This window comes from Synchiropus splendidus, chromosome 4 (genome assembly GCF_027744825.2).
Source record: "Synchiropus splendidus isolate RoL2022-P1 chromosome 4, RoL_Sspl_1.0, whole genome shotgun sequence".
In the NCBI taxonomy this organism is placed as follows: domain Eukaryota; kingdom Metazoa; phylum Chordata; class Actinopteri; order Syngnathiformes; family Callionymidae; genus Synchiropus; species Synchiropus splendidus.
Genome location: NC_071337.1, coordinates 10127150 through 10152006, shown reverse-complemented (window position 1 = coordinate 10152006; position 24857 = coordinate 10127150). Strand labels below are relative to the sequence as shown.

The following is a 24857-nucleotide window of genomic DNA, read 5'->3' as shown; positions in this document are numbered from 1 at the left end:
TCCAAGGGATGCGGGAACGGTGGTGGAGGAGGGGCACTTCCTCCAGACGGCCTCAAGCCAAACTAGCCGACCTCAAACTGCAGTTCTCAACAAGGCAGCCGTCTTGTACAGAAAGGCTTCGCAGGACGCCGGAGGGCGTTTGGTCAGTCCAGACCTACAGAGAACATGCGTTTCTCATGAAGCCATCTGAGCTCCGTTCAGCCCGGTGTTGACATCGTGTATGGGATGAAAACAAAAACACAGAATACAGTCGTGAAGAAATATAAACTGATGACAGAGACAATTATTCAAGTGGATGAGTTAAGGCTACAATAAGGTTTTGCAAGGGTGACTCAGAACCTAAGACAAGGTGGTGATGGATCCATCTACACTGAAGGATTTCTCATGAATCTGTTTCAGTTGAAAAATGCAAAGCACAAATAGTTCCTCTCTGACATTTAACAAAGTATTTTGATACAGGAAATCCAAAAAGCTATCTTCAGATGGAGTGAATTGTTTTCTATTTTTTTGCTGTGGTGCAGATTTCTGTGTGCGTTGTTTCAGGATAATCATCTTTATGTTTAATATTACAGTTTAAAATCAATTTTCACTTCAGACGTGAAACCTGGAATCCTTTGATGCGTTCACTGACCTTGTCATTTTGAACTTGGGTGACCACTGACTCTATATTAAATTGTTGTTTTTAATATATCTTTGACAGATTGCTGAACAGCTCTTCGAATGCATCACCATGAACCCTGACAACACACAGCAGGGCAATCTGAATTAGTGCACTGAAAAAAAAGAAAAAAATCAGTGTAAATATTGCCACTTATTGAGGAAATCGTGAAAATATAGGGCAAATAAATACAGAAATCCTCTGTAAAGTACACTTTTGGCTGCTCTGTGTTACTCTGAAAAGCTTCAAATGTCAGCCCTCTCTCTCAAATAAATACATAAATCAATAGAAAAATGATTCCCAGACCCTTTTAGGCACAGCTAACTAACAAATGACTTTCATAGAGTGTTATTTTCATCGTATAAAGATGTTGACGTGTTTGTTGCTTGAACAAAGGGCGATAACCATTCCGTGAAATGCAGCTTATGACTCGACGTAGACTCATGTGTGCAGGGGAAAGTTTGCCGTTGCTACGGGGACGGACTGTCTTCAGAGGAGCGGGGATTTATAGACTCTCTGAGCAGCCCAGTACTCCCGCTCTAAAGGTACCGATATTCTATGAGGTAAAGCTACACACCTACTCTTTTCATGCAACCAGACTGTGTATAGATACGTGCCAGTGTTCTTTGTTCAAACCCTAACGGATGCTCCTGGAAAATGTCCGGCAGAGTCCAGGAAGGTTCCCACTGCAGCTGGTCCCGGGCTCTCAGGAGACCCCTCCATCTCCCCCGTCCTGCGGAGGTGCACTGCATACCCTTGACCCTGTGGAAGCCAGCTCATTGTAGTGGAGAGTCTCGGGCGAGCTGAGAGGTGAGGAAGGAAGGTGAGGCTCCGTGATGATGGAGGAGGGCTGCAGCTGAAGGGCAGAGGGGCCTAAAAGTGGAGCAGGGACAGCGGCGTATCCCAGATGAAGCTCCTGGGGCCTGTGTGAGTAGGAGTCCCTGTGGCAGACAGCTGTGTGCTGCTGCTGCTGCAGGGGGAGGATGAGCGGGGAGGAGGGCAAAGACATGGGGGTGTCAGTCCAGGTGGAAGCAGTCTGAGAGGAGGTTGGGGAGGGGTACGACGGCGGAGGGGTAGCGTGGGGCAGGTAGACGTGGTGCGCTGGCGAGCAGAGCGTCGGGCAGCCGACAGAAGGCTGCGGCACGGACGACACCAGGGCCTCCATGAGCTGGGACATCCTCCTCATCAGCTGTCCCAGGTCGGCCACCTCGCTCTCCAGAGAGTTCACCTGCCGTGACATCAACATCGTCAGTCGACAACAGCCGATCACAGATTCAGACTCCACCGTGTCAAGTCCGGGCAGTTGCCACTGAAGGAACCGGGACCATCAACCAGACCAGGCTCAGTACTGGCGTGGGAGACTTTCCAGCAACGTCCAATTCAATCCCTCATGAGGAGCAAAGACTACCTGCATCAGATGCGCTATACAAGTAACATCCGACTTGACCTGCTCGACTTCCGTCCACCCGCACTTACAACCACGGCCAGCAGATGCTTATTTATTATCCAATGTCTGGCACCGCAGCACGTAGCAGCTCGGTAACACGTACGACAGTCACAGCAGCACAGTATCCCAGGATCTCACTTTCACACAGCCATCTACCGCTACAGTAGCACCTACTGTACAACCCTCGCTTCAGCTATTTTGAATGCCATTCGACTTATGTCCAATCTGACTTACGAGCGGTTGGTCGGAATCAATCCCTGTCCTAAGTCGGATGTTACTTGTACACTGTCAGCTTTGTCAAACTCCAGGTCTGGGGGCCAAATCCGGCCGGTCAAGTCATGTCATGCGGCCCACTGGCTTTACATCCGTATGCTTGGCTCAAAACAAAACGTAATACTTGGAACTAAACCACCTCTAAAGTTTGTTTGTACCGTGGCTCGAGAAGCAACCAGGGTTTCAGCAGGCTGTGCTCTTTGTAGCCACCCTTGTAGTGTCAGGCGGTGAGTTGGTGTTGAACCTTAGATATGCTGAAATGATTCACGATTATTTCTGCTTCTGACTTTAAAATTTCAGCCCCTGGTGTCACTAACTTTGACGCCTCAGGTTTATGCTATAATTATACCTCAGCACAAACTGACAAGTAAAAATCATCACCCCCTGCTGGATCCACGTTTGTACCAGTGTCAACCTTTAAGAAAAAAAATATCAGATCACCTAGGCAAACGGTTTAGTCAGCATGAGGTTGCTGGTTGAAATCTCGGCCCTGCTACTAAGGGGAAAACATCATGGGACACCAGTCCACTGCAGGGTGTACTCAGTTGAACAACACATATACACATACCTTTGTATTTCTTTCCTTGTGGGGACCGTTCATTGCCATGACCCTTACCCCAGCCTCTCACCCTAAACCTAACCATCCAAGACACCATGCTAACCTTAACCAGGACCAAACTGAAACCCAGTTATAATGAGCTTGAAGTTTTGAAATCCTCAATGTTTTCCCCAAAATTGGTCTTCACTTGAACACACACACACATTCGCAATGGGGCCATTTACAGTCACTAATACAATAGCAGTACAGTATTTTACACTGAAAGAAACAACGTAGTTTGCCAGGTTTTAGACAACAATCTCAACAGTTTCAGTCTCAGCTGAGAGATGCAAGTTCATGTCATGACCATCCTTCAGTGAACTATGGTCGGACCTTAGATATAACATCTGTCCACTGAGCCCTGTCTGATTTCCCAGTCCAGTCCTCTGATAACTGCGTGAACACATTTTCATCCCTGTAGCCAAAACGTCTAAATTCAAGTGTTGGTAAAAATAGACTGACTCGGGAAGGCTGGACAGCACGGTCCAATCCGACACGCTGTCAACATGATTCCGGGGCTCCAGACCCTGAAACTTTTGAGAAAAGCTCAGTCGAACTTCAGCCGTATCACAAGTCACATTAGCATTTTTAATTCGCTTTGAACACCAGCTCAACTTTGGGCGCCATCTTAAATGTGATTCACGCGTAATTAGATGAACATTCTTCTGTTGAACTTAACTTCCCAATTCCCCGGTGAATGAATAATATTCTCCTTCCAGTCGCCGTCTGAATTTTAAAGACCCTGATGACTGTGATTGGAGCAGCATCCAAGCTCCTCGCTGCAATCACTCGCAGGCAAACAAAGAGATTGTAATAGAGCGAGCAGCTGATTTGGCCGCTCGCTCACATGGCGTCTCGGCAAAATGCCTGACTCCAACTATGAGGCTTTGCTGAACTTACCCTCCACTCATATGTATGTTTGTCAATATTGTCTCTAATGTCCACTGCATTATTGTTGTATCAGGCCGGATATTTCGGCCTGTCCATCTAGTCGACCCTCGTGTCTGCGGCTTTGCTGCCCTTCAGGTGAAAAGTGAAGCCAACGCAAACCCATCGTATCTCCCTGCATGGTCATGGGTTCAGTGCCATTATATGTTCAGTACGGAAGCTCAGAGCTGCCATATCACATCATTTCATGATATTGTTACCCAGACTGTTTCCGGTGATTCAGGGTGTCTTACGTCATATCTGGTTATGCTGTTTAGTAAATTCGAGCATTAGTGATCGGGTTTGGTCGAACATCCAGGTTTAGTGATTTACCTCGTGCACCCCATACAGAAAAAAAGAACGCCTCAGTTGTTGTGTACGGAAGCTGAAATAACGAGACACTGTCATGAAATAACGTGACAAATATTATGAAATAACGTCAAACATATCCTGAAATAACGTCAAATCTATCCTGAAATAACGTGAAACGTATAATGAAACAACGTGATACATTCATGAAATAACGTGACAAATACGATGAAATAACGTCAAACGTATCCTGAAATAATGTGAAACTATCATGAAATAACATGATACGTATCATGAAACAACGTGATACATTCATGAAATAACGTGATACTATCATGAAATAACATGAAGCATATGATGAAATAACGTGAAATGTATCGTGAAATGTATCATGAAATAACGTGAAACGTATCATGAAATAACATGAAATGTATCATGAAATAACGTGAAACGTGTCATGAAATAACGTGAAACGTGTCATGAAATTACATGAAATGTATCATGAAATAACGTGATACTATCATGAAATAATGTGAAATGTATCATGAAATAACGTGAAACGTGTCATGAAATGACCTGAAATGTATCATGAAATAACGTGATACTATCATGAAATAATGTGAAATGTATCATGAAATAACGTGAAATGTATCGTGAAACGTATCATGAAATAACGTGAAATGTATCATGAAATAACGTGAAACGTGTCATGAAATTACCTGAAATGTATCATGAAATAACGTGATACTATCATGAAATAATGTGAAATGTATCATGAAATAAAGTGAAATGTATTGTGAAATGTATCCTGAAATAATGTGAAGCATATCATGAAATAACGTGAAATGTATCATGAAATAACATGAAACGTATCATGAAATAACGTGAAATGTACCGTGAAATGTATCATGAAATAACGTGAAGCATATCATGAAATAACATGAAATGTATCATGAAATAACATGAAACGTATCATGAAATAACGTGAAATGTATCGTGAAATGTATCGTGAAATGTATCATGAAATAACCTGAAATGTATCATGAAATAACGTGGTACTATCATGAAATAATGTGAAACGTATCATGAAATAACATGAAATGTATCGTGAAATGTATCATGAAATAACCTGAAACTTATCATGAAATTACCTGAAATGTATCATGAAATAACGTGAAACATATTATGAAATTACGTGAAATGTATCGTGAAATGTATCATGAAATTACGTGATACTATCATGAAATAACATGAAACGTATCATGAAATAAGGTGAAATCTATCATGAAATAACGTGAAACGTATCATGAAATAACGTGAAACGTATCATGAAATTACGTGAAACGTATCATGAAATAAGGTGAAATCTATCATGAAATTACGTGAAACGTATCATGAAATAATATGATACAGATCCAAAAATATTTTTTCCATTGCTGGCAGCTCTGAGCTTCCGTAGTTGAGCCAAAAAAAAAAATCAATGTCCATTGTTACCATTCCTTAGTTCATTCTGCTGTAAACACCAACAAATAAATAGCTCATAAAATAGTGGGGTACCATGGAGCCCAGTCTCCTCAGGCGCCCAACTGCCAGTCGTGATATCTAGATCCCCTTGAAAAAGCATCCCATTCTTCCTTCCTTCATCCAGCCCACATCTCACCGTCTCATCTCTCACAAATAAGATCCCCCTGCATCAGACCCCGCACTCAGACTCAGAACCATGAATCAGAACACAGGCCCAGTCTGACCTCCTTTGGATGAAGGCTCATGATACAGAACATCTGACTGCTCTATGACTGTTGCAGTGCATTGCCTCCTAGTCCAGTCCTTCAGACAGCGCTTCTGTCACATCATTAATACTCTTCGCTTACAGACGCACGATCGTTCTGTTTATTTATGCTATTGATTTTCCATATCCTGAAAGGGCTGTCTTGCCGTGATCCGACTGGACGGGTCACCTCCTCCGCGGCAGGTGAGGGTCACATGGCCCCGCACTTATTCTCTCTAAACATAGATTAGAATGCTGATCATGCAGAGCTGGTATTGATCTGTCAGTCACACATGACGCTTTCCATCACAGGGGACAGAGGTCACTGTGTCAGGCTTCACCTCCTGCTGTCACCCCTCGACGCTCCCAGGTTGAAGGACGAAGGAAATTGTGGGATTGAAGCCAAAGATTACACTTGATTTGTCGCACCATGACCACAGATTTTGCTCAGTCTTTCAAAAATAATTGACTGAGGTGGCTGTCTTTGAAGTATGGAGTCATGAGTTTGAAATCCCAGATGAACCTATCAGGGAGGATTGTGTTCCAGCCACTATACATGATGGGAAAGTGACTGAGGTGGATTTAAGTTTGTTTTCATGAAGCATTTGTGGCGCTCCGTGGTGGGATACCGTCAGTGCTGCATGGTTGCTCAACGGGTCTGTAGCCACTGTGTCTTAGACCAGTGCTTTGCAACCTTTTTCGAACCATGGCAGCCTTGGTTCATTGAAAAAAAAATTGAAAAAAGAGGCTCACCACCAAAGGAACCTCAGCCAAAGCTTAAAAGTGCTGTAAAAAATTCCTATTCATTTGTGAAAACTTGTTGTTATTTTGCCAGGATATTTGCAGAACCAAATTGCAGAAAATGTATCTGCTTCAAATGCATCCAGAAAGGGGCGGGAAAAAAGGTCAAAATATCATGATTTATTAATTTATTTTCTTGCTTTAAATAACTGTTTCTATTTTATGAATTGTCTTTTGCATGGTTTTATTGTAGTTTTGAGTTTCCAGACAAATCCTCAGCGTTCTTTGCCTGAACTTGCATCATAAAAACAAATATTCTTTGTCACTTCATGCTTTGGAGCGCATTTATTTTGAGGTGCATTAAGTTTTTCGCCAACTTTTAAGCCACAGAGCAAACTTTGACAGTCCATATCAATAAAGTTTTGAAGAGAGACGTCACGTTAGCCGTTAGCTGTGTTAGCTCTGCGGTGTCACAGGTCGCGGCTCCGACAAGGATCAATCCCTCCATGGTTCTGTGGTGAAAGCGTGTGGTCAAGTTAGAGGCACATCAGGTTTAAAAACAGCTGGAGGTTGCACATGTGAGCGGCTTCTTTGCTGTGAGTGTGTGAGAAGAGGAGTGCTGTGGTGCGCGGACAGATCAGCGCATCAACATACTGCAGCTCTACAGCAGAGTGTAAAGAAAGAATGTCAGCGAATCCATGTGATCTCCTCACCTTGGTTGCTCCTCAACACTTTCTAATTGTCATGATTTAATGTCATCATATCGCCTACCTCATCTGTCCTGACATATGAGGTGAAACTCCCACGGCTCACCTGACACTCTCTCACCGGACACTAGTAGAAAAACGCTGCCTTAGACTTAAGGGAGAAAAACAGGTGGCCACTTTGTTTCTCTTTTTAAATTTATAATCTAAAGGATTCAAGTTTTGGTGACAAGATTCTAAAAGACTCGCTCACTCACCTGCTGGTTGAGGTGTCGCAGCTGACCTCGAGTTTCTTCCGCTTTAGCTGCGAGCTCTGCGTTGCTGACATGCGGCGCATCTGGAACACAAAACAGCAGGTCATGAAAAGCCTGCTTCATCGCCTTGCTTCCGTCCGTCCTGTCTGCAGGGGGAACCTGTCAGGGCGGCTGAGGCACTGGATGGTTCTGTAGCTGGGCAACCTCGGGGCTGGGGGAAGGAGAAGCTTTCTGGCTGTTCACTGTCCTCTGTGCCGTCGACTATCCTGCAGCACAAACACAAAATAAAGCTCATTTATATACGTTTTCATAAACACAGAGGCTTAAAATGCATCTCTATAATGGTAGCATCAACAATGTCCTAATGACCATCATAACAAAAGTGCAACCACCGGAATATGAGAGAGTGTGCACCACAGAATTTGTGTAATATTGAATCAATATTAAGGCTTCACTTTTAATTGGCCTTCAGAGAGTTTTGAATGTTTAAAATTAAGTGGGGAATAAAATCCTCTCTGGATTTGCCCAGCTGCCTTTTATGTGCACTGATCTTAAGAGTAGTTTTCTGCTTCAATCCAGTCACAGGCCGAACAGCGGCGCTCACCTCGGGCTGAGGTTGGACGGGTCCAACGCAGTGAGTGTGATTCCCTGGGTGTTCCGGGCCGGCGGGCTCCTGGAAATCTCTCCCGTGGTCTTCCGGGCCGGTCGTCTCAGCGGAGACGTCGCACCAGCGTCCCGGAGGTGCACCACTCGGTTCTGCTCCGACGGCAGGGATACAGAGATGGTCACATCTTCATCCTTCTCATCTTCCTCGTGTTCCTCTGGAGCCTCGATGATGGACGGATATCCCTGCCCCAGCCGCCCATTTCGCTTCACGCCGGGCTGGAAGAGGAAATACAGCCATGAGAGGAACGGATGGAGGGACGGTGAGATGAAGCACAGCGTGATCATGGCACACGTCGTCTTGTCTGACAACTACAATTGGACTCTCTTCATGTCACAAACATGGCTGCCGCCACTTAATGCCATACTACTTCAAATAGTTTTACCACAACTGTACGATTACCGCCACTTGAACATTGCACAGGAGCCCTCTCTGTTTGTACAGACACATAAGGTAAAATATGGGAGGAGTCAGTATTGCAGCCTTATTTGCCAGGAAGTGTGGTCACCTATGTCATGTAAACAAAGGTCCATCCTCACTGTAACATTCATCACTGGAGCAAAACATGCACACTGTCATCGCAAACTTACAGACACAGACAGATTTCACTTGCTGTTTACTTTGGTAAGTATAACTCTACGTGTACTATTACTGCTATGGCTACAACTCATTGTGCAACTACTGCTGCTCTTTTCAATTACAATGAGATTGCGATCGAAATGTTTCAACATTATTAACAAATTTAATGAAAAAGAAAATGCAACTTTATGCCTGTTTCCATTTGTTATTTTTGCGATCATTGAGAGGGAAGTGCGCCATGAGATGATGTCATCAGAGAGCATCTCTCTGCCACAAAACAACACACTCAGCTGTTTCCCATCACCACACGGAGCCACACATTATCCGATCCGAACATTTTCCATGGTTTCAAAAAAGTGATTTATAAAAACGCTGTTTACCGAAATATTAGAAATAATGTGAATAAATTAGTCATATTCTAATCTCCAAATCATTACATTCCTTTGTCTTGCTCAAATGCTCAAAAATGCTTGCTTGCCATTGCCTTATTGAAGATTTCACTAATACTTTGACCACTTTAGAATTTGTTGATGGACCCTAACTCATGCTGCATTGTAGCATTAGCGCTGTCTGTGAGAGTGTGTCCGCGATCAGTGAACCCTAATGGGGATGTGGAAGAGGACGCTGCTGCCAATACCGGAGCGGAGCGCCGTCCAATATCCAACTATTTTCACCACGGTGTTTGGCCGAGGCGCCGGCGCAGCGGGAGACCTGCATGTGTTGATGTGAACCAAGGCAGACAACCGTGTCAGAGAACCTATGAGGACCACTTCATCTAATAAAATAAACACAGATCCAGAGACTCAGACTCGACCAGCGTTATTATCAAAGGTTCCATTTGTTAAAAAATACTACGATCGTGAACCAAAGTCCAGCACACTCTCCACAACAGTCACACGCCGGTGTCGGCTGTCAAACGTCACGGAGCTGGAGAGCGTGGCACTTGGTCGCGGTCTCGTCATGTTCACGTGTGCCAGTCCAATGCAGCGAGTGAGTGTGTTTGGCGGTATATCGTGAACGATAAGTTATCGTCCATCCCTACTATGGACTCTGCAGCTTTATAACAACACCTGCTTCAGCTTCTGATCTACTGCAGTTACTCCTCACTCATTCTACTGCCGCTGCTTTCCCTGTCAACAGTTTCCAGCGGTGCTAACTGGGCACCATCACCTACAGAGCGAGCGTGTATTTGTAAAGTCCAGGAAGCAGAACATCCGATTGATCTCAAATTGACCCTTAAGTCTGCGGCCCAACATCTCGGGCTGGAACCTTGACCCGCTGTGTAGCAACCCTCCGCCCTTCACTAAGCTGAGCCGCCATTAATCAACGGCGCGTGATGAGGCTACAGTAACAGCTGCGTCCGAAAGTGCTCCACAATCACTTATTGATCAGAGTCATGTCTGAGGATCACTAGCTCCACAGTCAATGTAATGACTCCTAAACATTTATTGATCCCTTTGTCAGTGGGGGGAAGGAGGGAGGTTAGTGGGAGCCCATTCCAAGGCTGGAAAAACGTTTGTTTCACCTACAAAAAAAAAATGGAGCTGAGACCAATCTGAGACCAAACACATTCTTCAGGAAGCTGGTCTAACATTCAGGAAACAACCATAGTGTTGCCGGTCATGTGTTGGCATCACCCATCTGAGCATGTGCGTACCTGTGCGTCCAGGGGGGTTGAAGACAGCCGGGCTTTCACCTGCAACAGAAGCAAACGTCCGCTGAGTGCACGCCAGAAGACAATATTCATCACAAGTTTGTTGCCATTGTTTCTGTGTTTTCCTTGCTCAAATAAGAGCACATTCAGGTCAAAAGCGCCACATCAGCGGTAAACACCTCGCCCCCCCACCCCCCAGCTGCCTGTCCTCCAGGTCTATTTTAACCCAGTGCTGCAATTTGGGTTACCTCTACGCAATAACCTCCGCTAAAAGCCCTGTGTGTGCGTGTGTGTGTGTGTGTGCGTGTGTGTGTGTGTGTGTGTGTGTGTGTGTGTGTGTGTGTGTGTAAGTGGGCCACTGGTGTCTGTTCGGGACACGTAGGCACACCTGACAGTAATTACAGCAGCAGCAGCACAACTTCACCAAGTGGCCCACTGTGATTGGGTTTTCTCCAAATTTACCTTCTGCTGTCTCTACGCAGCAGTCGGTCTTAAACAAAGGGGCACAAAAGCAGCTTTTCTGCCAGGAAAGTAACTTTGGTGCCATAATAAAAAAAAGTACAGTCCTTCCTTCAGCTTGTCCTGGGTGTGTCCCATGGTCCCCCCCTAACTGGAGGAGGGTTGGCAAGACGTGTGAAGCCTTTTCAGGATTTCCCCTGACAGCAATGCTCTGAGTCGATGCCACTTTCAAAGTGTGTTTCGGAAACATTACATTTTAAGTTACTCTGTCATTAGTTACGGCCACATCTGTTTTGATATCTGACCCTTATTTCAGATCATGTGGGACTCGCACCCTGACCTGCACCACAGCACCCTCAGGCCCATGTCCTGGCCCCTCCCACTGGCACACACAGCAGCGGTCAGTCAGCATCAGAATATAGAGACGTCTGATTCTGACATTTTTTTAATCTTAAAAGGTAGTTTAAAAAAACACGTTAAATAGCCTTATTATTTAGTTTGATATTTAGAATTGACTCACTATAAAATCCCATACATTCATACCCTCAACCTTATGTTCCACATAGCTGCATTCTAAACAGTATTCCCATATATTTATACATATTTTGTATTTTTCTGTTGTATATTTATATATCTATACATATTACATATATATTTATACATATAAAAACCCTTATAACTACTTAATCTTATTTAATTATTTTGTCATGATATGTGATTATATATGTGTATTTATTTGACCTCACTTTTTTTATGAATGACGATGCTTTGTGGACATCTGTGTCATGTGACATGTTTATTGTCTATTTTTAATGTGTGTCAGTGTCTTTGTTGTCATTGACTGCTGTGACATGTTGAATTTCCCCACTGTGGCTCTAATAAACATATTGTAATAATCTTTCTCAAACCAGACTCATTGAAGTTGATGATGGTTTTCCTAGACGTATGTGCATGTGGTTGTCATAAACACCATGAGTCAAGCTCTTGGTGGCACGAGGTACAAACACCCCTCTGCAATCACGTCATTCACCTTTGTTCCCAATGTGTTTTTTTCATCAAGATCAAAGGACAAGAGAATAAATCGTAAGGTCTCAGAAGTGGAACAATGAATATGCACTCACATGTGTCTCATGGCCCTCTCTCAGGTTGTAGGTGAGGTCTTGCTGGATATCCTGCACAAAATGTGTGGAGTACTCGGGGTAGAGGTCCAGCACTTCGTAGAGCCCCTTCAGGTTAATGCACTGCAGGTCACAGTAGGTCAGCGCCTTCACATCTGCATTGGTTTTTATTACTCGGTCATCTAAGGACAGGTTGGCCCCAATCAGGTCCCCTTTACCTGCGCAAGCAGAAACAAAGGTTTATGAGAATACATTATTCATATTTTATTTAAAATGCAAGTAAACTTGAGGAGCAGAGGAGTGACTTTATCTGTGAAGGCAGAGAACAGAGGTCAAACTTAAACTTCCTGAATGAGGCTCCTCGGCACTGTGGTGAAGAGGTGCACACAGTGAATATCAGACAGATTCAACAAGTCTGAAGAAGTCTAAAAAGAAGGTTAAGAGGTAACTGTCCAGACAAAACAAGGGGTGAAAGCACAGGATTGAGTTTCACATCTGCAAGACTATAATAGATCTGACAATAAATATGGTTGACAGTAGCTTTACACAAGGTGTCAATCATATTGGCTTTAATCATAAGAAATAGTTCACAAAAACCACAATATTTTCATTGTTTCATGGCCATGTTTTCTTCCAGGCTTGGACCTGAGAGCTGATTTTGAACAAGACCAAACATATATTTACATAGTGATTTATTTCAGTTGGTATAAAATTATTTTGATCTAGTGGCTTTTTTTTCGCTTAACAAATGGAGAGAGACCCAATAGCCACATCATTTTCAAGGAGAGAGAGAGTAACAGCGCTTTCGCACTGCGGGTTCGGTCTCGAGAAAAAGCTCTTTCGGCTCAGAAGTCCGAGATGTGAACACAAGCGAGTCGGGTTTTGGCCGCGGACTTGATGCCGGCTGGAGAGCTGCACCTTGTCTCAGAAAACTGTCAGTGGGTGGTGAGCTTCTCACATTAGGCGACTTGGCGCTAGATGCTGGAAACTACGTGTACAGCATGACTCCACACAAACATAATAAATGCCGGGCAGTGAAGGGTCTGATCGCTGTCAACAACTTTGCAAACTGCCAGAACACTGAGGTGTGCAGCCAGGAGCTGCAGGAAAATTGTGCTGGGAACGGGAGCACAGCGCAGCAGTCCGGGACTTGGACGTTTGATAACATGTTTTCACCTTTATTAGGCTGATAAACATCTGACTTTATTGACAGACAGATTTGCTTAAATGAATATTTGTGCGCTCTACAGTAACAGTTTTCACTGCTGTGAGGTCAGTGCCTATCGTGGTTCCATAAATCTGACGTTTGAAGGCATTTTGTTTTGTGGACTTTTTCCACTGGATTTCGTTCGTTGTTTGCAGTTCCACATGGATCCACAAAGGTTTTGAAGAATTGGTCTTTCACTCGAATGGCTACTAAAAACCAAGAAACTTGACTCAAACACAGCGTACAATCACATCTACAATAAATTAACTTTGGCGACGAAATGTGTTGTTCTTGATCTTGACTTGGTGACTCTGGAATTCAGTAGCATGAACATCACAAGTAGCGGTTACGCTTGGCACACGCTAGAATCCTGGCAGAGATGTTTGCCAAAACAATTTTTGAATCTTTTAGGTGGTTGTGCGTTTGACTTGGTCCTCTAATAGTAACTAGTAGCACAGAGAAATGCCAGGTCCAACGCGTCCATTTCCATGGCTTTCCTCAGCAACAGTCAACGTAAATAATGGACTTTCAGCAAACTTTTCCCAAGTTATCCGCGTGTCAAGGTCTTTGTGCGTGTTTCTCTGCGATAGACAGTAACGTAAGGCTTCTCAATAGGTCCCTGTGTAAACCTGGACATATTTCAATGGCTGTCACTGATGCAGGGAACAGAGCAGGGAGACACCAGGAGAAGTGCTCGCAGATTTATGGACGCCACAAGAGCCATGACATGCAGGTGCTGGGGTGCAAGAGAATGTCGCGGGGAAGAAAGAGGGAAATGTGTGTCATCATTTGGCACATCCTGAAGGGAGCGCTATCAAACATAATCACTCTCTGTTGGTCGTAATTATAGATTTGTATCATGAATCAATTGGATTTGGGGCGAATTAATCTGGACGTCCAGCAGAGTTCCAGCCCTTTCAGCAGGCATGCAAAATTCATTTTGGATCATTGTGAGCTGAACGGAGCCTGATGAAGTGGCAGTCGTGACTGCTCCCCTCCCACAGCCTCCTCTACTTATCTTGGTTATTATGTCTTTCGCTCTCTCTTATAATGCCTCCTTAGTTTCCTCACTCCTCCATTGAGCGTTTCAGACACCATCCACACTCACGTTTGTTGATTCTTTTGCCCTGTTTCAGGAGCGCCTCATCCCGCCTTTCAAAATTCCCTTTTCACAGCTCGCCGTCTGTAATGTCCTTCTGTCCGTTTTTTTTTTTTCATTTCCATATTGTGCTCTCTCCTTGTCCGACCCTCTGCTTTTCCTCAAAAAACAGATTCTATCATGTACTTTTGATACAATATACTACACACACACTCTCTCTCTTCCTCTCTCCACATCCATCCAAATCACAGCCTCTGTCATCATTTCTTTCTTCCCCTCTCGGTACAGTCTCTCTATGCTCTCGATTGCTCCCTCTAAAGTTACAAGGACACAAAAGAGCTACACAGACGGATTAAAAAAATGGAGGAAAAAAAGCTTTTTGGTCGTTCACCTTGTGTCGACGTGACCTTCAGCAGAACTACACACGCGCATGCGCACACATTGTCAAGAGGAACAAAAACACACTGGCCAAACCAGGTCAGTTTTTAGAAGGATTCAATATGTTGCCTTTTTGTTTTGTACATAGTTTTATATATCAGCTGCGTTCCAGTCGTCCTGGGATCAAACGGGCTTCTAAACCAAAACAAACCCTACTGTAGTCACATAAATCCTAGCGATGACAAACGTACCACGAACAGAACTGTGATTGAGAAGCAGAACATTTGAACTCGTGGTTCCGAATTATATGATTGATGCGACACAAAACTCCATTTATCAGCACAGAGGGGCGATTGTGCGTCAGTGCAGCGTCGGTCTTCAATAGAGGAACACAACAGCGACGTTTTAATTGATGTTTTCATGCTATCTCTCCTGTGTAATTTAGGATCTAGGAAAGAGAGCACTCTCACTCGCCGGAGTAATTCATCTCAGTGAGGCTTCTCCTGCTGAGTCGGAAGAGCATCTTCAGGATTCTTTTAGGGAAAATATATTGGATTCATTTGGATATGATGACATTTTTTACTGCGCAACACAGCCATTCTCAATTTGTATGGCACGAATAAAGTTGTTGAAGCTGAAGGATTGTTTTTAAGAAGAAAGAAAGAGAGAACAAATGGGGAGGAATCCCTGAACAAAAACAAACAGAAACATTCTGTTTGTAGTGTTTTTCACTACACAATGGCCAGGGTTTCCACTACTCTGAATGTACTTGAAATGCTGTTCATCACCCAGCAATATCTGTATAAGAGATGGGAGAGTGCGCACCTGAGCAGTCCTCCTTAACTGTCCTCCTTAAGGGGAGGAGTCATCTCTGGGAGCGCCATCATTGTGAGTCACCCTTGACTACAAAACTCCCTCTACGGAGGGTAAATCTCAGAGTACGGGCAGAGAATTCTGTCATCCATGAACATCAACAGCGAACCAAAGGAACACTGTTTAACTGCGAAACATGAGCTTCCAAAAACTTGAAATATGATGCAAAGAAGATGTATATTCCAGCTTCTTATGAGGCACGGCGTTCGATGGAGGAAGGCCTGGGAGATAACTTTGCCAGAGAGACTTCATAGGGGTCGGATAACTTCAGGTACACGGGCCATTAGCGCGGTAGTTCTTCACCCTCCCTATCACAGTTAAGTCCAAATCCTCAGGTTATTTCTTTGGCCCCCGGCTGGATCGGACCTGACGTATTGCACCACCATTACACCTTCCTAGTTAATGTAAGAATCAATCTCCCGCCCGCCAGTTGCTCCGTTTACATATTGCTTAAATTGATTTCAATAAATGGATGGATTACAGTGCAGATGTGCGCTCACACTAGATGGGAAATATAGAATTGCAGTGAATGGGAGGAGTGGATTTATGAAGACAGGAAAGTTGTACTTCCAGTCGATCAGTTTCTTTATAGGAATGTGTATCAAACCCATGGTTCGGGGGCCACATCAGGCCCATCAAGTGAATTTAAGTAGCCCACAAGAGTTTTGAAAGAGAATAGACCGCTGAAAATTCAGTACTACCAGGAACTATAAACATTATCATTTGGAGTTAGTTGATTTACTGTGTAGTTAAATGCAATTGCAGAAACTGTATCCCAAATATGAAGTGAGTCTTACAAGCAACACAGACTCATGTTTTCAAGCATTGCCTTCTGAATGTTTGAGTGCACACACTGTATATTATACATGTCACCAAATAAGTTCAAATAATGCAGACAGACGAAGGCGTACAATTTAGATGGGACCCACAGAGGCGCGCTGTGCTGAAATTCTTTTAGTCGACTTAGCAGGAATGTAATTTGGCCTGTGACTTGGACTGTGTCTGAAACATTGGCCCCTTGCCTGATTGAGTCTGGCACCTGTGTGTGCATGCACTGGAGTAGCTTCCCACTCGGAGATAAGATTACTTATTTATCCAGAAAATAGTCGCCACTGTGAGCATCCAGGTCGACATCAGTGGTCAAGAGGGCAGTAACAAATACCCACCGCGCGAGAGCCGAGAAAACCCACATATTGTTTTTCACCGTTGCAGTTCTTTTGCGAGGAAGTGAAAACAATACAGTCAGCTACTCTACTCTCTCATCCTGACAGACGAAAGGAACCTAACTCGAGTCGACTTTGAGATGGAGACAGAAGCATTTCTGTTTCTACACTGCTTCCCATCGTGACAGGAAAGAGGACATGTTTCTTTCACGACTGGAAGCAGGTGTGTTTCAACCAGAGGGGATGGATGCAGGGAGGAAATGTGCTCTGGTCAAGTGGACGCAGATTGAAGTGGACAGTGGGAGAGTTGTCAACAGGATTGGGTTGGCTGGCGTCAGTGCTGTCAGCCACCATCACTGTATCAATCACAGCTGCAGAACAAGGCCATTTCACTTTGAGTGGTTTGATTATAGCGACTCAATTGTGATCAAGCTAATATTATTAAACGTATTGATCTCAAAACTACAGGTTCTTCAGAGGCCTCTAAATCATGCGACAGTGGAATGGTTTCTCTGCAGCACCACATTAACCAAAAACTGTGAAGATGGTCTCTTTTTTTTCTTAAATTCTCTTTTTTTCAATGATTCCATCTTCGTCTGTCTAAATTCCACCCAAATGTACTTTGGTATCTGACAAGGCAGTTCTTATGAGACTCCATTGGCTTGATACAAATGATGGCTGGAACAACCAAACACATGTAAGAAAACATGAAAGCAGCTTTATGACAAGCATGTTACTTCAAATTGTAGTTTAGCCTCGAAGCTCAACTACATGTCTCCCTGACACATGACAATGACGTAAACAAACTTCAGACTGATCACGGTCTAACCAGGTCTAATAACATGATATATGATATATGATCGGGATCATGTTCCTCGGTCTTAACCGATATCTGTGGTAAACGCATGACAAAATTGGCAATAGTTGTGTTTTGTAACTCGTGACAATGTGATGTTTTGATAATTTGTTCTCATAAGTAGATGAGAAGACTTGGGATTTGTTGGGTTAAGGCAGACCTGGGCAAAGCGTGGCCGGGGGGCCATATGCGGCCCGGTGCCTGTATTTTTCTGGCCCGTTTCACGTCAGACTAAAACTGTAACAAATATTTTTCTGCTTTTTTTTTTTTGTTCTTGCGCTTTCAGTCAGCAGTAACTATAGCATGTTCTTATTTTAAGACTACATTTTTCTTCTTTTATTCGCCATTCTTGTGTGTTTTCCTTGTTCCTCAAAATACATTGAAGAAACATTGAAAGTGGAGAGGAAGGCCAAGGAGGAGATTTTTGGACGTGGTGAAGCAGGACATGAGGTTTGAGAGAAGAGGAAGCAGAGGGCAGGGTGAGATGGAGGAGGATGATCCGCTGTTGTGACTGCTGAAGGGAGAAGCCCAAAGAGAAAGAAGATAGAGGCAGCATAAAACAGCGGACACAAAAATAAACCCACCATCTTAACATTTCACCGAAATGATCCACAAATTCACTGGTGTTCAATATAACATAGAGTTTGAAACGTGTATGTTGACATGGTGACTCACAAAAATCATTGTTTAAGTCAAAGACAAACAAGCTGAAGGAGAGCCTGCGTCCTCATATGTTTAGTTAGCAGCTAAGACAGTTCAGAACTGTTCAGAGTCTCACTATGTGCTGAAACTGTCATCTGAAGAGAAGCTCGTCTCCGCTGATCTGTTATTTTTAGTCCTCCATCATCTCATTTTCTTATCTTGGTCGGGCACTGTTGGGAACTTTGTCATGCAAATGAGTCCAGAAACGCCTCCGTCTGGTCCGTATCATCGTAGACCTCAACAATGACCTTTGTTAGTTTTCACTAATTCGCCGAAGCCTCCCGTCATGTCTGCTTCCAGTGTTCTCAGAGGGAAAGTTTCCCGACTGTGCATCTCGTGCAGAAGATAAGACGCTGGCACAAGCAGAAGGCTCTTATTGAAAGAAATGGCAAGTGTTAAATTAATGAGCTCTGGGTGACAATAGGCAGTGAGGATACGCTGTTGCCTCCAGGAGGCTTCTCAAACAATGGTCTCATTTAGGAGACCCATCTGTATCACAATGAGAAGCTCAGAGCTTCATTATCAAAGATGCTGAGGGCAGTGTTTTATGTCCTACTATAACAAGAGCACCATTGCTCTGGCCAGACTTCAGCTTCCTCCTTATCTTACCGAGGATGGCCAGCACCATGCCGTCCTTCAGCACCTCCATGGAGCCGGAGCACACAAAGAAGATGGCCTGCAGAGCGTCGCCCTGCCTGAGGAGGTACTCCCCAGGGGCGCAGAAGGTCGTCTTGATGTGCAGCGACAGAGAGCGCAGGCAGCCGCGGCTGGCGGCGGCGAAGAGCGAGAGCTCCAGGATCTCCTTGTTAAGGTGCATGGTGATGTCGGAGCGAAGCTCATCGGGGAAGTCCTTCAAGAGCTGCAACGAAGACCACATGATTAATCTGGACGGCGCGCGCGTCTCACACTCTAGCGGCATGGATTCAGCGCCGTGTTTCATGAGCCCCTATATTATGAGATCAATCTTCTCTGCTATCATTATCGACCCGGTTGGACGCAGGAGTATCCTCCGAAGTATTGACCGAGCGGCAACACGATTAATTACATAAATGCAAGTTGTGTCGAAGCAAGAAGATGAAATGAGGCTGTTTGGAGATTTTTCATCGCACTTTGGTAGATATCAATAAACAAATGACTTGCTTATATACCGCACTGCTTAGAGTCAAGGGTATAATATAAGACTACCAAACCAGATGCTTTATAATGCTTAATAATGTGCGGCTGAATATGACTTTTCTGCTTAGTATATCTAATCTAAAGTGCGGGCAAACCTTTCAGTCATTGCTGAGTCAGCAGGACGTACGGCGTAGCATCTTATCAGTAGCAAAGCAACGATAAACAAAGAGCGACAGGGAGACGTATGTAACATCAAAGCACCATAAATCCACACCCAGCAGAGGAACAACGGCTGATATAACTCTGCAAATGCTAAAAGCCTATTGTGGGAATATATTTACAACCAGGAGTCACCGTCCCAACAGAGCTCCACATGTGAGGACGTCGGAGTAGTGGAAGTTAAAAGGGCTTCTTCACAGCTGGTGTCAGAATTGCAAAAGAGGCAGCAGAAAGAGCTGCAGGATAAGCATGGCGGGGTCACATGTGTGAAGCTGCTGGGGTTGGTGAGACCTCAAACACCTATTGAAGTCACTGGAATATAATGCATGGTGAGTCCCCGCCAGTTCACAGCCTTTATCATCCACCTGCTGGCTTTGGCCAAGCGAGGTCCGCAGGCAAGGTGGAGGGTTCCTCAAGGTGTTCGTGAACATAAACGCGACTGCCTCACTCCCTGCTGACAGCAGTTTTGATAGTGATGCACTGCGACTTTCAACCAACTTTTTCGTTTACTCTGGAATTATCCATGTGCTGCTTTGTATTGAAGCAACCATGTGAAACTTACATTTTCACATTTCAGTGCTAAACTTTCAAAGGTAGTATTTGACTGCACCATTTCATAGTCAGAAAAAATGAGTCTGTGATCTACGGAAGTTCAGGGCTGGCAGCAGGGAGAAACTATGTTTGGTTCAGTGTGCACGTCATTTCTTGGTAGGTTCCAGGAAAACGAATAAGGAGAGACACATTTATGGGAATAAAGAACTGACTGTCACTGGGATTTCACCTGCTTTCAAACTAGTTTCCGTCACCAGAGTCACAATCTTCCGCTGCACCTTGTCACACTGATGTTCAGTGAAATCTCTGTGAGTGTTGCATGAACATGAACATGTTGCTGGCAGATGAAGGCGGAATTCCTTTCTTGTAAATTAACCTTCATTTCCGCCTGAGAAGAAATGCACGAGAGCTTCCATTGTGTCCACCTTTATTGTCTGAGCACCACTTGGCGCAGCGACTTCCCGGTGTCACAATCTCTCATTGATCATGCAGGTTCTCAAAGGCACCCATTATCACAAAATAGAATTCCAACATACACCAACAAGAAAAGGAATTTACAACAAGGCAAGATTATACCACACTTACACATTGGCCTCTGGACTCTTCACCTGCTAAATTTCAGTTTATTCTTAACATCATTTCTTTGTATTTTCAACTTTATAGTAAAACCTCCAAAAAAATTAAGTTCATTTCTTTGTATTTTCAACTTTGTAGTAAAACTTCCAAAAAAATCAAGTTGAGCTAACTTTAAGTTTTTCATTCTCAAAGACTGAATCCTTCATTTGGTAAGATTTGCAGTGTTTGGGTGACATATTTGCTATGCAGGTCATGTTGGGCTCTCACACCTCGAGAAGTTAAGGAATCAACGGAATTATTTAAACGTTTAAACGATGTTTATCTTTATTTACATTGAGCCTGGTTATATTATCTTCAAGTGTAGCTCTGGGGAGCCTAAGTCCTGCCCTCTTTAGCATCTGCCTCAGCGCCGCAGCAGTCGGATTGATAGATGCATTTGATTTTTAGTCCAAATAATTACATATTACCACGAGCAAATAAATCATAAATTACACAACAAACATAGTCAAAACACATCCTTACTTGAGGTGTAGCATATGTGTGATCCAGGGCATGAGGCAAAGTGGACCAGAAAATAACATTGATTTCCCCACAGACTTTCGCGGAGGGGCGGAGACTTAGACTCTCTATGCTGTAGCTTTTTTTTTTAGACAGTCAGGACAATAAATATCGATCTGGAGCTGTAAATGAACATGGGAAGGATGTTTTAAGAGCTTTAAGCTAAAATGATCTTTTGCTAATTCAAGTGAAAACAGACCTCTAAACACTTCAATAAATCAACTGAGGTTTAGATCCTTGAAAGTTTTGTCAATTGTTCCACAGTGGAAGCCCATATTTTCGGGGGACTGACCTTCAACTTTGGATCATCTGAGGAGATGAAGCCAGCTGTCCCTTTAAATACCCATTTTTAATAAACTTTACTTCATATGACGTCATGCATTTAGGGGTCTGTGTGTGATGATCATTTTGTTGAGTCTCAGTAATCTTACATTGCAGTCACCAGGTCACTCTCTTGTATTTTGAACTCTGCTACTAATGCATGTTCAAAAACCCTGTTTGACAGAAGATAACGGAAAGGTTTCGGTTCGTCGCGGCCGAATCAGACATCAAAGAAACAAGACCTTAAACGCAACCCGGAGCGTCCTGCCTCCTGCCAGAGCGAGTGAGAGATACGGAGCTGGTCATCATATACTACCAGTCCACGGCTGCAGCTTCAGAGGGAGCCTGCTTTTAATCAACAGGCCCATTTATAATTCATCTGTCGGGGATCCGTCATCAGTCTGACTGACCCTGACAGCTGTCTGGATTGCACTCAGTCTGGAGAAACGGGCTGCTATTAGATCACTGACTGATGAGGAGCGGCGGCGGCGCTTCTGTTTGTTTGTGTTGAGCCAACACTGAGAGAGTCAGGCACATGCCTCCTATATGGACGGAGACTGTGGTCCCGACTCTCACTCATGCGCGGCTACAGACGCCGTCCACTGCTCTGAATGTGATGAAAATGAGGTTCTTATTCGTGCACAAGCTTTTATTTTGTACCTCGTTACAGTCGATGCCATTGTTGACTGACCAGGTTGTCTGGAAATACTCCAACATTCGCTGCTTCAGGCTCTGCGGCAGGTGATGGACTCGGATGAAGTCCTTGAGGTCTTTGGTTCTGGTGTGGTACTGGGACCAGCGCGAGTAGATCCTCTGGATGATGGCCGTCACATTTCCAAACACCAGCGCGTGCATCAGTGCTGCAGAGAGGGAGGAGAGGAACGTCAAAGGTAAAGAGTCACAACAAATAGCAGGAAATATAAATGAGTGTTTACGTGCCAGGCACTTGGTGGTGTCAGACAGCTGGTAAAATATGGTATTATGCAGTAGATTTATGTTTGATTTAACCAGTGGTTAAAAAGAAAATACACCATAATGTTGCTAAACTGAAATGTCGGCAAAAACATGACAGACATCAGAGATTATACTATTATTATTATCAAATAATAATAATAACATGGTGAAAACAGCAAAACAAAATGACGAAAAATCTCAAATCAAGCTGAGATTTGTAATTGCTAGTGAAGCCGAGGATTATGGATCTAAGTGAGATGTTGTGATGCAGCAGCAGCTGTGGGATGTCGAAACACAAATGAGCGTTTGTCTGACCACCAGAGTGTGACGGGGGAATCTGTTTACCTCCTATGAGCATGACACAAATAGAAAAGATCTTCTCGGCGTCGGTGTTGGCCGACACGTTGCCGAAGCCCACGCTGGTCAGACTGCTGAGGGTGAAGTAGAGGGAGGCCACGTAGACGCTCCGGATGGAGGGTCCACTGCTGGTCCCGTTCAGGCTGCCTATGGTGTAGTAGGGCGACTCCAGCCGCTTCCCCAGCTCGTGCAGCCAACCTGTGGGTTTGGGGAGACAGATGTGTTTGGGTTCCATGCTCCACCTGGTGAAGCGTTTCTTAGCCACAGCTGCAGTTGACATCTGGGATCAGGTAGAAATTTAAACTGTGCTTCTCTCACATGTGACCGTTCTGGAACCACTGTCTTCATTGTCTTGACAATATTGCAGAATGAAAATACACTACAACATGTCACTTCTAACATATGAATCATATTTTGGAGGAAACAGCTTCTTCTTCATTACTGTTCATTACTAAATTACTACATCAAAGTAGCTCGAGCATCCGAGAATCAGTTCAGACACAAAACTGGGGGAATTTTTCTACAATGCCGCCAGTTTTGTCAGGGAAATTAACCATAAATTTAGCTTCCAAGAATAATGATTGTTATTTTGTCACTGTCTTTCTTCTTCTTTCGGCTTCTCCCTACAGTGGTCTCCACAGCGGATCATCTTCCTCCATCTCACCCTGTCCTCTGCTTCCTCGTCTCTCAAACCTACAAACCTCATGTCCTCCTTCACCACCTCCATCAATCTCCTCTTTGGCTTTCATCTCCACCTTCTGCCTGGCAGTTCCAACCTCAACATCTCCCCACCAATGTACTGGCTCTCTCTCCTCTGTACATGTCCAAACCATCTCCATCTAGCCTCTCTGACTTTGTCTCCTAAACACCTGACATGTGCTGTCCCTCTGATCTACTGCTTCCTGATCCTATCCATCCTGCTCACTCCCAGATAGAGAACTTCAGCATCTTCGTCTCTGCTACCTCCAGCTCTGCCTCCTGTCTTTCCTCAGTGCCACTGTTTCCAAACCATACAACATTGCTGGTCTCGCCACCGTTTTCTTCACCTTCCCTTTCATCCTTGCCGACACCCATTTGTCACACATCACACCTGACACTTTTCTCCAGTTATTCCACCCTGCCTGCACCCGCTTCTTCACCTCTTTGTCACACCCTCCACTGTCCTGGACAGTTGAGCCTAGGTACTTCAAATCTTCCACCTTCTTTATCTCTGCATCCTGTAACTTCACCTGTCCACTTGGCTCCCTCTCATTCACACACATGTATTCCGTCTTACTTAACCTCCACCTCTCTAGCTGATCTTTCTCTTGCTCCATGCTCTCACCACAGATCACAATGTCATCTGCAAACATCATGGTCCAAGGGGCTTCTTGTCTAACCTCATCTGTCAACCTGTCCATCACCACAACACTTTTCTCCAATGATTCCATCCTGCCTGCACCTGCTTCTTCACCTCTTTCTCACACTCTCCATTGCCCTGGACAGTTGAGCATTGATACTTAAAAACACAGTCTTTAATAAGTACTATTGAACAGGACATTTCTATGATGTTGTTTGTGTGTTACTACATGTATAGACATGTTTGAATGTAACTCTAGCACAGCCCCCCAACACGCGCCATCACTGTTCTAAAGTTATTAATGACCTACTCAAGACTTATCGACTATCTGTCCAGGCTTTGTCACAACATGCCGTAGAGCTACATTATTCCGCTTGTCAAACTGAGAAGCAGCAGCTTTCAATTCCCAAGAGATTCAGTGCAGTGAAGCATAT

At 44.2% G+C, this 24857-nt stretch overlaps 1 protein-coding gene across 1 annotated transcript in view; it reads right to left on the bottom strand.

Annotated features, from left to right (window-relative positions):
* Positions 1–1816: 1816 nt before the first annotated feature.
* The window catches only part of kcnh8 (potassium voltage-gated channel, subfamily H (eag-related), member 8), an 89956-nt gene continuing 66915 nt past the window's right edge, over positions 1817–24857 (bottom strand). The window contains exons 8-15 of the mRNA XM_053862440.1: positions 23073–23282; positions 22434–22633; positions 19041–19290; positions 12157–12371; positions 10580–10618; positions 8284–8561; positions 7683–7945; positions 1817–1886 (exon numbers count right to left, since the gene is read on the bottom strand). Coding sequence (XP_053718415.1) covers positions 7783–7945; positions 8284–8561; positions 10580–10618; positions 12157–12371; positions 19041–19290; positions 22434–22633; positions 23073–23282 — 1355 coding nt within the window. The 3' untranslated portion in view covers positions 1817–1886; positions 7683–7782. The remainder of the gene's footprint in view (positions 1887–7682; positions 7946–8283; positions 8562–10579; positions 10619–12156; positions 12372–19040; positions 19291–22433; positions 22634–23072; positions 23283–24857) is intronic.